Source organism: Somniosus microcephalus, chromosome 17, assembly GCF_052327205.1.
Source record: "Somniosus microcephalus isolate GS21.2 chromosome 17, FLI_Smic_1.0, whole genome shotgun sequence".
NCBI lineage: Eukaryota > Metazoa > Chordata > Chondrichthyes > Squaliformes > Somniosidae > Somniosus > Somniosus microcephalus.
The window spans coordinates 69,968,350-69,981,688 of record NC_141003.1 but is presented as its reverse complement, the minus strand read 5'-3'; the positions used below and the strand labels follow the sequence as shown (position 1 = coordinate 69,981,688).

General features: G+C 51.3%; 1 protein-coding gene across 2 annotated transcripts in view; it reads left to right on the top strand.

Moving 5' to 3' along the window:
• The window catches only part of LOC147105839 (carboxypeptidase A1-like), a 72,719-nt gene that overhangs the window by 56,570 nt on the left and 2,810 nt on the right, over window positions 1-13,339 (top strand). For both annotated transcript variants that reach the window (XM_086010638.1, XM_086010636.1), the window contains 5 exons: window positions 666-767; window positions 2,552-2,653; window positions 9,358-9,468; window positions 10,514-10,604; window positions 11,311-11,510. In XM_086010638.1, the coding sequence (XP_085866764.1) occupies window positions 666-767; window positions 2,552-2,653; window positions 9,358-9,468; window positions 10,514-10,604; window positions 11,311-11,510 (606 nt within the window). The remainder of the gene's footprint in view (window positions 1-665; window positions 768-2,551; window positions 2,654-9,357; window positions 9,469-10,513; window positions 10,605-11,310; window positions 11,511-13,339) is intronic.

The following is a 13,339-nucleotide window of genomic DNA, read 5'->3' as shown; positions in this document are numbered from 1 at the left end:
CCCGATTGCAATCCAATACCACTCCTTCTCCCAGAAGTGGAAGAGAGTATGATCGGATGTGGCTGTGATGCCCCAGCAGTGGAATATTCAGGTCTAGAGTTTTTTCAATCACTGTTTTTCTATCTCGTGTTATTTCCTCTCCTGTTCCTCCTAAGGTCCAAAAACATTGTCCAATACACTCTTCCTCCCCCTACATGCCCATGGTGTTGAAATCAAGACTCAGTGCGCGGGCTTCTATGTTAACTCATTCTGTTCCAGGTCTTTACCTCTTCACCGGGTCACAAGTTGGGTTCAGGTGAAAAAGACCCTTTGGCCCATTTGATCTCATCCTTAAAGAAGACCAATCTTACCACCATCCTATTGCACTATCCAGCTGTTCTTTAATGAGCCCAGTGTCCTGCCCTTCCTGGAAACCCGTTCCAGCTGTTGATCACCCTCAGTGTAAAGACATATTGCCCGATTCCTGCCTTCACTTGCCCATCACAATCCTGATCAGGCGTCCTCATGTCCCGCTGTTAATCCCTCTTGATTTACCTCTTACTCTGTCCAAACTAGGTGGCACGATGGGCCTTCACCTGGTTTCCTCAAGAATTAAAATAAATGTTTACCATTGCGTGGTAGAGTGTTAGTGTGTGTTTTTGATTTGTGTTTAATCTTTGCCCCAGATCTACAGTTGGATGGACAGTCTTGCTGTTGAGTATCCAGGACTGGTACAGAAGGGACAGATTGGGACATCGTTCGAAGGCCGGCCACTCTATGTGCTGAAGGTAAGGAAATGATTTGCGAGTAATTGAGGTGTTTGAATAAATGTAGGAACAGGAGGAGGTCATTCAGCCCCACGAGCCTGTTCTTCTCCTGTTCTTTATAGTGCTTCGACAAACCCGCTGCCTCTGCTTAAGGGAAGGGCAGACAATTGATGTGTGTATTGAAAGGCAACTGATTCACTGAAAGGCAACTGCCCCCTTTCCTAGAGATTGCCTTTATCTCTCTGCCCCTGGTGACACCCAGACTGCAACCAATAGATTGACTGAGCTGCTCCCGACGCTGCTGTTACCCAGCCCACTGCAGACAAACCCCGTAGTCGGAGACGGAAGGCTGAGCAGGTAGTTGTACTGCTGGGTGCTTCTCGTTCTTCAACTGGGCATAGGAACAGGAGGAGGCCATTCAGCCCCTCGAGCTTGTTGAGCTATTCAATTAGATCACGGCTGCTCTGCATCTCGACTCCATTTACCCGCCTTAGCTCCATACCCTTCGGTACACTTACCCAACAAAGATCTCAGTCTTGAAAGCTTCGATGGACCCCCTACATCCGCAGCCATTCAGGGAAGAGAGTTCCAGATTACTAGCCTTTTGATTACTTTTTTATCTGTGTTTTCCACTACCCTTAGTGTGAAAAAAAATGCTTCTTGATTTCCCTCCTGAACGGCCTAGCTCTAATTTTAAGATCATTCCCCATGTTCTGGATTCCCTCACCAGTTTCTCAGTATCTCCCCTATCGAATCCCTTTGTCACTTTAAATACCTCGATTAGATCACCCTTCAACCTTCTGAACTTAAGGGGATACAAGCCTAGTCTGTGCAACCTGTCCTCCTATTAAGCCCCAGTGTCATTCTGATTAATCTGCACTGCACCATCTCCTTCATTGAGGTTCGGGGCCCAAAACTGAACGCAATACTCCAGGTGGGGTCTGCCCAAGACTCTGTGTAACTGAAGCATGAAACGTCGGTGGGGCTGGGTGGGCGGTCCGTCGTGCACCATTGAGTGCTGCCCCTCTTTAAAGTAGATGCTGCACGTACTCTCAGTCCCTGCTGTGCACCCTGTTGCTCAGTTTGTACCGAGCTTATTTCACTGACTGTGGAGAAGCTGCAGAGTGGGGGATGTGAGCTGATGCCCAAAGCCAGCAAAAATAACTTAAAGAATAATTTAAACTCTCAAAACAAAATCCCTTGTCAGACAAAAATCTCGGACAGGAGTAAAACCAGCCGTCCCGTACTGGCGGCCTGCTTTATGCTTCACCATTAGTCACTTTCTCCCGGTGTCCTGGCCAACATTCATCTCTCAACCAACACCTAAAACAGATTGATCTGGTCATTTATTTCATTGCTGTGTTGTGGGAGCTTGCTGTGCGCAAATTGGCTGCCGCTTTTCCCAACATTACAACAGTGAGTACTCTTCAAAAGTGCTTCATTGGCTGCAAAGTGCTTTGGGCCGTCCGGAGGTCACGGAAGGCACTATAGAAAGGCAGGTTCATTCTTTCCTTTTGTTCTACCCACAAGGAGCCATGTTCTTTCCTGGGAGAGGCGAAAAGCCAGATAAAACCTCAAGGCAAAAAAAAAATCTGGAAAATTCCTCTCCTGCCCCGGCATTCTGTCCATTTAAATGAACAAACGGAAAATCGGGCGGACTCCATCAGGGGCGGCGCTCTCGGTTTCCTCTCTGCTCCGCCCAGGCGATGCTTTAGCCCCCCCGAGTCGCAAAGGGGGGGAAAATCTGCCCCTTTTGGCAATGGGCCGTGCTCCTCCTTGTAACCGGATCCCATTCACTTCCACAGTTCAGCACCGGTGGGACTGGGCGCCCGGCGATCTGGATCGACGGCGGAATCCACGCCCGTGAGTGGGTCTCACCCGCCAGCGCAATCTGGATGGCGAATAAGGTAATGAAACGCTGAGTGGAAGTGCGGGAGGTCGTCAGCGCCTAAAGGGAATCGCAGGTCAAACTGAGCCACACAGACCGGGAAATGTCAGGGGTCCATCCCCACTCTGTGCTCCGTTAGCTGACCTCGCTGCTGGGGAGGGGAGGGGGTGGCAGAGTTGACCTCAGCACCATCGGGGAGGGGGTGGCAGAGTTGGCCTCAGCACCATCGGGGAGGGGGTGGTAGAGTTGGCCTCAGCACCATCGGGGAGGGGGTGGCAGAGTTGGCCTCAGCACCATTGGGGAGGGGGTGGCAGAGTTGGCCTCAGCACCATCGGGGAGGGAGCGGCAGAGTTGGCCTCAGCACCATTGGGGAGGGGGCAGCAGAGTTGGCCTCAGCACCATCGGGGAGGGGGTGGCAGAGTTGGCCTCAGCACCCCGGGAGGACAAACATGTGAGGTTTTGTGTGACAGATGGTGACTGGCTGATCCTGGTGGCAGGGTACCTGTGCAGACACTCCGGGGTCGAGCAGCCGCTGTGTTGGTGGAGGGCTCAGAGAGGGGGAAACAAATAGACTTCCCAAAATAACTGATTGCTGGGGCATCCCATCGGGATGTCTGTTGTCCGGGGAATGCTAAACTCTGTAGGGAATTTGATCGTTTTCATTCAAAATAATGAACTCGCTTTCCCTGCGCTCTACTTATCTGTTTCTTGTTCCGTCTCAATCACTCTATCACCCTTTATGTTTTTTCCATCTCACTTTCTGTCTCTCTCTTCACCTTACTCTATCTCACTCACTATCTCTCTATCTGTGTCTTGTTCTATCTCACTCTGTCTCTCTCTTCACCTTACTCTATCTCACTCACTATCTCTCTATCTGTGTCTTGTTCTATCTCACTCTGTCTCTCTCTCTTCACCTTACCCTCTGTCTCACTCACTATCTCTCTATCTGTGTCTTGTTCTATCTCACTCTGTCTCTCTCTCTTCACCTTACCCTCTGTCTCACTCACTATCTCTCTATCTGTGTCTTGTTCTATCTCACTCTGTCTCTCTCTCTTCACCTTACCCTCTGTCTCACTCACTCTACCTCTCTATCGGTTTCACTCACTTTGTCTGCTTCTCTCTTTTTCTTCTCTCATTCACTCTTAATTCTCTGTTTCCTCCAAACACACTCATGAGACACACCTGGTTCTTGAGACAGCAGTTGCACTGTGCTGGACAGGGGTGCGGGTTCCTCGGGATGGGGGTGAGGGTAACTGCAGCCCGCGGTGCGGTACTGAGCCACACACACCGGGAATGCGCCAGGTTCGATCCTTGAGCGGTGCACAGCTGTTAACATCTGTCGAACTTAAACCCGGCCCCAGGCAACAATTTGAGGTAAAGTGCAGGGCTCAATATCTATCACTAGAGAAAAAGTACTAGGCAAACTAATGGGGCTAAAGGCCGACAAGTCCCCTGGACCTGATAGCCTGCATCCTAGGGTCTTAAAAGAAGTGGCTGCAGAGATAGTGGGTGCGTTGGTTGTAATCTAACAAAATTCCCTGGATTCTGGAGAGGTCCCAGCAGATTGGAAAACCACAAATGTAACGCCACTATTCAAGAAAGGAGGGAGACAGAAAGCAGGAATCTATAGGCCAGTTAGCCTAACATTTGTCATTGGGAAAATGCTGGAATCCATTATTAAGGAGGTAATAGCAGGACATTTAGAAAATCATAAGACAATCAAGCAGAGTCAACTTGGTTTTATGAAAGGGAAATCGTGTTTGACAAATTTGCTAGAGTTCTTTGAGGATGTAACAAACAGGGTGGATAAAGGGGAACCAGTAGATGTAGTGTATTTGGATTTCCAGAAGGCATTCGATAAGGTGCCACATAAAAGGTGGCACAAGATAAGAGCGCACGGGGTTGGGGGTAATATATTGGCATGGATAGAGGATTGGCTAACTAACAGAAAGCAGAGAGTCGGGATAAATGGGTCATTTTCCGGTTGGCAATCAGTAACTAGTGGGGTGCCACAGGGATCAGTGCTGGGGCCGAGTGTACTGTAGCCAAATTTGCTGCTGATACAAAGATAGGTGGGAAAGCAAGTTGTGAGAGGGACACAGAGTCTCCAAAGGGATATAGGCAGGTTAAGTGAGTGGGCAAAAATTTATCGGATGGAGTATAATGTGGGAAAATGTGAGGTTCTCCACTTTGGAAGGAAGAATGAAAAAGCAAATTATTATTTAAATGGAGTGAGAGTACAAAATGCTGCGGTACAAAGGGATCTGGGGGTCCGAGTACATGAAACACACAAAGTTAGCACGCAGGTACAGCAAGTAATTAGGAAGGCTAATGGAATGTTGGCCTTTATTGCAAAGGGTATGGAGTATAAAAGTAGGGAAGTTTTGATGCAACTTTACAGGGCACTGGTGAGACCGCACCTGGAGTACTGCGTACAGTTTTGGTCTCCATAGTTAAGGAAGGATATACAGGTTGAGCGTCCTGATGCGCCATCAATTACTCAAAAGACTGAGGTTAAGTGAGTAACAACCAGGCTTTTATTAACTAAAGAATGAAGGTCTAGTCTCGAGTGGTCGACCCGTCCAGAATACTAAGGGACTGGGAGGTAGTCACTTATATACCTGGAATAGTGGGAGGAGTCAGCCGAGGCATGTCCAGACCTGTACCTAGTGGAATACACATACAGACACAGACAGGTATGACAGTGGTTTACCACATTCACCCCTTGTTTAAAAATGAGTCCGGCGGGGTGAAGTGTATTTAAAAGTTCGTGTATTGGAGTCTCTCCGGGGGTCTTGTCTGCCGCTGTGATCGACGTGGCGACGGCAGGGGTGGTGCAGCTTCTGGCGTCGCGTCCCGTGTAGGCTGGGGCACTGGAGTGTAGTCCTCGTGGGTGACGGTCCAAGGCGAGCCGGCTGCTGGGGTTGGATATCGGGTCGTGGGGGGGGGTGGTAATGGGTAGTGGGTTACAGCGGTCCCCGAGGGTGCGAGGTCTTGTATGGAAACTGTGTCCTCCCGCCCGTCCGGGTACGCAATGTAAGCGTACTGGGGGTTGGCGTGGAGGAGGTCGACCCTCTCGACCAGGGGGTCCATTTTATTGGTCCTCACGTGTCTTCTCAGTAGTACCGGCCCTGGGGACGTCAGCCATGGCGGTAACGCTGTCCCCGATGTGGACTTCCTTGGGAAGACAAACATTTTCTCGTGAGGGGTGGCATTGGTGGCAGTGCAGAGCAGTGGCCGAATCGAGTGGAGCACCTCCTGCCAGCGGGAGGTCGGAAGGCCCCTAGACTTTAAGGCTAGTAGGGCGGCCTTCCAAACTGTTGCATTCTCTCTTTCCACCTGTCCGTTCCCCCGGGGGTTGTAACTGGTGGTCCTGCTTGTGGCTATACCCCTAGCAAGCAGGTACTGGCGGAGTTCGTCGCTCATAAACAATGAGCCCCGGTCGCTATGGATATAGCTGGGGAAACCGAACAGGGTGAAGAGGCTGTTCAGACATTTAATGACCGTGGCACTGGTCATGTCCGGGCAGGGGATAGCGAACGGGAAATGGGAGTACTCGTCAATGATGTTGAGGAAGTACACATTGCGGTCGGAGGAGGGGAGAGGCCCTTTAAAATCGACGCTCAGGCGTTCGAAAGGGCGAGTGGCTTTTATCAGGTGGGCTCTGTCTGGTCTATAAAAGTGCGGTTTGCACTCGGCGCAGACTTGGCAGTTCTTGGTCATGGTCCTGACCTCCTCAATGGAGTAAGGCAGGTTGCGGGCCTTGATGAAGTGGAAGAACCTGGTGACCCCCGGGTGGCAGAGGTCACTGTGGAGGGCCCTCAGCCTATCGATCTGCGCGCTGGCGCAGGTGCCACGCGATAGGGCATCTGGGGGTTCATTGAGCTTTCCAGGCCGGTACAAGATCTCGTAATTGTAGGTGGAAAGTTCGATTCTCCACCTCAAGATCTTGTCATTTTTGATTTTGCCCCTCTGCTTGTTGTTGAACATAAAAGCAACTGAACGCTGGTCAGTGAGCAGGGTAAATCGTTTTCCGGCCAGGTAGTGCCTCCAATGACGCACAGCCTCCACAATAGCCTGGGCCTCCTTCTCGACCACGGAGTGTCTGGTCTCCGGGCCCTGGAGGGTTCGTGAGAAGAATGCCACAGGTCTCCCCGCCTGATTAAGGGTGGCGGCCAGAGCGAAGTCGGACGCATCGCTTTCCACCTGGAAGGGGATGGATTCATCCACTGCGTGCATGGTGGCTTTGGCAATGTCCTCCTTGATGGGCAGGACCAGGAGTTTAAAATTATTGAACACAGTCCCGTCTACTACTAGTGTCACCACGCAGTAGGTGCCAATGTCCGCTGACTGGGACTCGGCGGCCATAGAAATCCGCTGGTGCGCAGGCAGGACTGGGAGAGAGCAACGCCGCACCGTGTCGGGGTGGATGAAGCTCTCTGTGCTCCTGGAGTCAAAAAGGCAGTTTATTGCATGGCCGTTTACCTTAACGTCCATTTTGGACCGAGCTAGTTGGTGCGGTCTCGTTTGGTCCAGCGTAACAGAGGCCAGCGTAGGGGTCGGTGTGTCGCTGCGGGTATCAGATGGGGGGGGGTTGGCGGCCTGCTGCGTCCCGGCTGGTGTCCAAGATGGCGGCGTCCGTGATTCCCATGTGGCTGGAGTCGTCCAAGATGGCTGCTGCTGCGGTGGTTCGCACATGGCTGGGGAGGCCCAAGATGGCGGCCCGCACGGCCCACACGCGGCGCTGTTGGGGGCCCAAGATGGCGGCTCGCACGGCCCACACACGGCGCTGCTGGCGTTCGGGGTGGCTTTGGCCTTGCAGACGCTAGCGTAGTGTCCCTTTTTCCCGCAGCCCGAGCAGGTCGCATTCTTCGCCGGGCAGCGTGCTCTGGGGTGTTTGGCCTGGCCACAGAAGTAGCATTTCTGGCCTTGGGATACTGCTGTCTGGCTTTGGGACACTGCTGCGGTGGTTGGGCTGTTGTTGGGCTGTGGCTGGGGTGGCACGGTGCTATGGGGCTGTCCTACCGTGTCCCAGGTTGTCGTTCCCCGCGGCGTCCACGGTGCAGAGGAGTAGGCATCCATGCCCCGGTAGGCTGCGTCCAGCGTTAGTGCGATTTCGGAGGCTTTGTCGAGGGTGAGGTCACTCTGCTCCAGCAGTCGCTGTCGGGTGTAGTTGGACCTGTGGCCCGCTACGAAGGCATCCCGGATCAGTTCCTCCGTGTACTTAATGGGCGTTACCGCCTTACACCCACAGGCCCGGCCAAGCACGGACAGTGCTTGGAGGTATTCCTCAGTCGATTCCCCAGGCTGTTGCTTGCGACTCCCCAGGAGGTGCCTGGCGTAAACTTTGTTCACAGGGCGCGTGTACTGGGTCTTGAGGAGCTGGAGGGCGGCTGTGTACGAGGTCGCGTCCCGGATGACTGAGTACACTCGGTGGTTCACCTTGGAGATCAGGACAGACAGTTTGTTCGCATCCGTTACGACCGCAGTGGAGGCAGTCAGGAATGCCTCGAAGCACATGAGCCAGTGAGCAAACTTGGTGGAAGCGTCCGCTTCCCGACTGTCCAGGTCCAGGCATGCTGGTGTGAGGATCTTCTCCATTATAAAAAAATTTAGTTAATAAAATTGATGCGCCATCAATTACTCAAAAGACTGAGGTTAAGCGAGTAACAACCAGGCTTTTATTAACTAAAGAATGAAGGTCTAGTCTCGAGTGGTCGACCCGTCCAGAATACTAAGGGACTGGGAGGTAGTCACTTATATACCTGGAATAGTGGGAGGAGTCAGCCGAGGCATGTCCAGACCTGTACCTAGTGGAATACACATACACATACAGACAGGTGTAACAGTGGTTTACCACACGTCCCGAATCCGGAAACCTCAGGACCGAGGCCGAGCCGGTTTTCGGGTTTTTCCGGACTTCGGAATGTGTTTCTGATGTCCGAAGTCCGGAAACACCTGAGCCCAGGTTGTGATATTTCTGGACTTCGGACATCAGAAACACATTCCGAAGTCCGGAAATGCCTGGGCCCAGGTTGCGCTATTTCCAATTTTTGGTAAGCCTCCCTCAGGGTGTCCGGATTCCTGAACATTTTACGGATTCCGGACCCCTGACACCAATCGTCTCGGAGTCCGGATTCCAGAACTCCGGATTTGGGACGCTCAACCTGTACTTACATTGGAGGCAGTGCAGAGAAGGTTCAGTAGGTTGATTCCTGGGATGAAGGGGTTGATGTATGACAAAAGGTTGAGCCTATACTCATTGGAGTTTAGAAGAATGAGAGGTGATCTTATTGAAACATATAAGATTCTGAGGGGGATTGACAGGATGGATGCTGAGAGGATGTTTCCCCTCATGGGGGAATCTAGAACTAGGGGGCATAGTTTCAGAATAAGGGGTCGCCCATTGAAAATGGAGATGAGGAGGAATTTCTTCTCTCAGAGGGTCGTGAATCTTTGGAATTCTCTACCCCGGAGAGCTGTGGAGGCGGAGTCATTAAATATATTCAAGGCGGAGATTGACAAACATTTGAACTACAGGGGAGTCGAGGGGTGTGGGGAGAGAGCGGGCAAGTGGTGTTGAGGCCAAGATTGGATCAGCCATGATCTCATTGAATGGCGGAGCAGGCTCGAGGGGCCGACTGGCTTACTCCTGCTCCTGTTTCTTATGTTCTTATGTTCAAACGCCACTTGTTATATCGCAAATTTCTCTTTCACTGACAGATCGCCTCTGACTATGGCCAGGAGCCCATTCTCACATCATTGCTGAATAAAATGGACATCTACATGGAGATCGTGGTGAACCCAGACGGTTACGTTTACACCCACACCCGGGTCAGTACCCCAGGGGTTTCCAGCTTGACTGTGTCACTCAGTGTCATCTCCGAGACCTTGGATTAGGCTGTGTGAATATTCACCACAAACACTGAGCACCTACCCTTTGGCCCCTTATTGTAAAGGATGGCCTGCTTATGACTGAGTAGTTTCACCACAAGTGTGTTAAGTGTTTGTCGGTGATGTACACACAGGCTGAGGGTTTGGTCAATACCGATGATCTGGTCATTTATCACATGGTTTGTGGGAGCTTGCTGTGCGCAAACTGGCTGCCGTGTTTCCCTTACAATGGAGACCACACTTCAAGAAAGTTCTTCATTGGCTGTAAAGCACTTTGGGAGGTCCTGAGGTCAGGAAAGACGCTATAGAAATGTAATTTCTTTATGTTTTTTTTCTACCCACTAGGAGCCAGGTTATCTCCTGGGAGAGGTGAAAAACCAGTTAAAAACTAAGCTCTTTCTTTTTCTTTTACCACTTCCCAGGGTGGTTTTGCAAACCTTTAATTATTTTCGAATTTTTTCAGTCCTCACCAGGATCATGCACTGTAATACTCGTGCTCTGACGTCATGAGCATGCTGTAATACTCCTGCTCTGACCTCAGGAGCATGCTGTAATACTCCTGCTCTGACGTCACGAGCATGCTGTAATACTCGTGCTCTGACGTCACGAGCATGCTGTAATACTCCTGCTCTGACCTCAGGAGCATGCTGTAATACTCGTGCTCTGACGTCACGAGCATGCTGTAATACTCCTGCTCTGACCTCAGGAGCATGCTGTAATAGTCCTGCTCTGACCTCAGGAGCATGCTGTAATAGTCCTGCTCTGACCTCAGGAGCATGCTGTAATAGTCCTGCTCTGACGTCACGAGCATGCTGTAATACTCCTGCTCTGACCTCAGGAGCATGCTGTAATAGTCCTGCTCTGACCTCACGAGCATGCTGTAATACTCCTGCTCTGACCTCAGGAGCATGCTGTAATAGTCCTGCTCTGACCTCACGAGTACACTATACTGCTGGTGTTCCAATATCGTATGCCCTTTTTCTAGAACCGAATGTGGCGTAAGACCAGGTCCACAGGCCCTGGAAGGAAATGTGTTGGTGTTGACCCCAACAGGAACTTCGATGCTGGATTTGGAGGTGCGTGAGGTGTTTTTTTTCTTCTTCCACTAGCTCCCCACCCCCCCACCCCACACACACACCTCTCTCCCTTGTTCCATGAACGGCAGACCGCCACGTATTACCTCGATGATGTGCTTGAGGTTAAACCTCTGCCCTCTCAGCTGGGTCCTGAGGAAAATTTGAAATGCTCTACATTAAGATTATAGTACACTCAGAACTATGCCTGAGGTCATCAGTGAGTGCCAGAGAGCTATTCGACCGCTGTAGGCATCACCACTCTGTCTGATCTTGCCCAAACCAAACATCTACACACAGGCCGGGCGATCGGGGAGGGGGGGGGTGCGGGACTGTGGTGGTCGCTGGAGAAGCCCCCAGGAGCCATAATCCTGGCTGAGGTTTCCTCTCCCCTCTGAGGCTAATTGTTGAGAACAGGTCTACTCAGCACAGACACCCGGGTTCCAAGATTCCATACCAAGACCATCGCTGGAATTAAGAGTGCAGACATTGGGTGAGGACAGGATCAAACTTGGCTGCGATGCCCCTGTGGTTGAACAGCCAGGCAATACCGACTCTGGGCTCACACAGCCGTTTGGGCACGACGGTGGCGGGCGCCAGCGCCCGTGAATCAGCACCTGCGGTAGAGGAGGAAGAGGTGTGATGGGCTGGGAGCAATGCACATAGGTGTTCGTGTAAAGATTAATGCCCTCTGCTGCTCATGTGACAGGTCCTGGAACCAGTAGCAATTCGTGCATGGAGACGTACCACGGGCCCCACGCCAACTCCGAGCCCGAGGTCGCGGCCATCGTGAACTTCGTGCAGACACACAGAAACATCAAGAGCTTCATCACCATTCACAGTTACTCCCAGCTCCTCATGTTCCCCTTTGGCTACAAGTGTGTGCACCCTGCTGATTACCAGGAGCTGGTAGGTCAAACCTTCTTAATTCTCTGTTTCCCCACCCCATCTTTCTCACTCTCCTGTGAATTCCTCTCCCCGCCCCCCATTCCTTCTCCTGAACAGGCTCGACCCCCTTGCTGAGGCGGGAGGGGGCGGACTGTTTCACTGAAGCTGAGCTCCCTCCAATTTCTCCTCCGAGTGTCCAGTCTATTTCAGCGACTGGTGGCATCCCAGCCAGGTCCAGTGCTGTCCCAGCCCGTGGCCTGCACTCCCAGTAGGCGTCACTGGCGAGCAATCAAGAAAGGGGACCCTGTCCAATATTTCCCTCCCCAATCCAGGGACATAGAAACATAGAAGATAGGAGCAGGAGTCGGCCATTCGGCCCCTCGAGCCTGTTCCGCCATTCAATGAGATCATGGCTGATCATCCAAATTCAGTACCCTGTCCCTGCCTTCTCCCCATATCCCTTGATCCCTTTAACCTTAAGAAATATATCTAACTCCTTCTTGAATATATTTAATGAACTGGCCTCAACTGCCTTCTGTGGTAGAGAATTCCACAGGTTCACCACTCTTTGGGTGAAGAAATTCCTCCTCATCTCAGTCCTAAATGGTTTACCCCCTATCCTTAGACTGTGACCCCTGGTTCTGGACTCCCCCGCCATCGGGAACATCCTTCCTGCATCTAGTCCTGTTAGAATTTTATGTTTCAATGAGATCCCCTCTCATTCTTCTAAACTCTAGCGAATACAAGCCCAATTGACCCAATCTCTCCTCATACGTCATTCCTGCCATCCCAGGTATCAGTCTGGTGAATCTTCACTGCACTCCCTCCATAGCAAGAACATCCTTCCTCAGATAAGGTGACCAAAACTGCACACAATACTCAAGGTGTGGTCTCAGCAAGGCCCTGTACAACTGCAGCAAGACATCCTTGCTCCTGTACTCGAATCCTCTCGCTATGAAGGCCAACATACCATTTGCCTTCTTAACCGCCTGCTGCACCTGCATGCTTACCTTCAGCGACTGGTGCACAAGGGCGCCCAGGTCTCGTTGCATTTCCCCTTCTCCCAATCTATTGCCGTTCAGATAATAATCTGCCTTCCTGCTTTTGCCACCAAAGTGGATAACCTCGCATTTGTCCACATTATACTGCATCTGCCATGCATCTGCCCAATCACCCAACCTGTCCAAATCATACTGGAGTTTCTCGGCATCCTCCTCACAGCACACACGCCCACCCTGCTTTGTGTCATCTACAAACTTGGAGATATTACATCTAGTTCCCTCGTCTAGATCATTAATATATATTGTGACACAGACGACAACTTTAATGTCTCTGGTGCAACCCTGGTTGAGACCAGTCAGCTCAGCACTGACCAAGGATCGAGGTGGTCCCGTTCAGTTTGAATGGAGCTCCTCGCTGCCTTAACCCGCTAAGCCGTCGGGGGGAGGGGAAGCCAAGTCCACTAGTTTAGTGCATTTCCAATACATCCTCTTTAAAGGCGAATGTAGTGGAAAAATCACTTTATTTGTTCACTGAAGTGTTATGAAATACATTGTTTATTATTTATAAATAATGGCTCATGAAAACCGAGTGTCAGCTTGGCTCAGTAGGTAGCACTCTGACCTCTGAGTCAGAAGGTTGTGGGTTCCAGAGACTCGAGCACAGAATCTAGGCTGGTGCTTCAGTGGAGCGCTGCACTATCAGAGGTGCCATCTTTCAGATGCAACGTTAAACCAAGGCCCTGTCTGCCTTTTCATGAAAGATCCCACGGTGCTTTTTGAAGGGAGAGCAAGGAGTTCTCTTGGTGTCCTGGCCAATACTTATCCCTCAATTAACGCCAGCAAAACAGA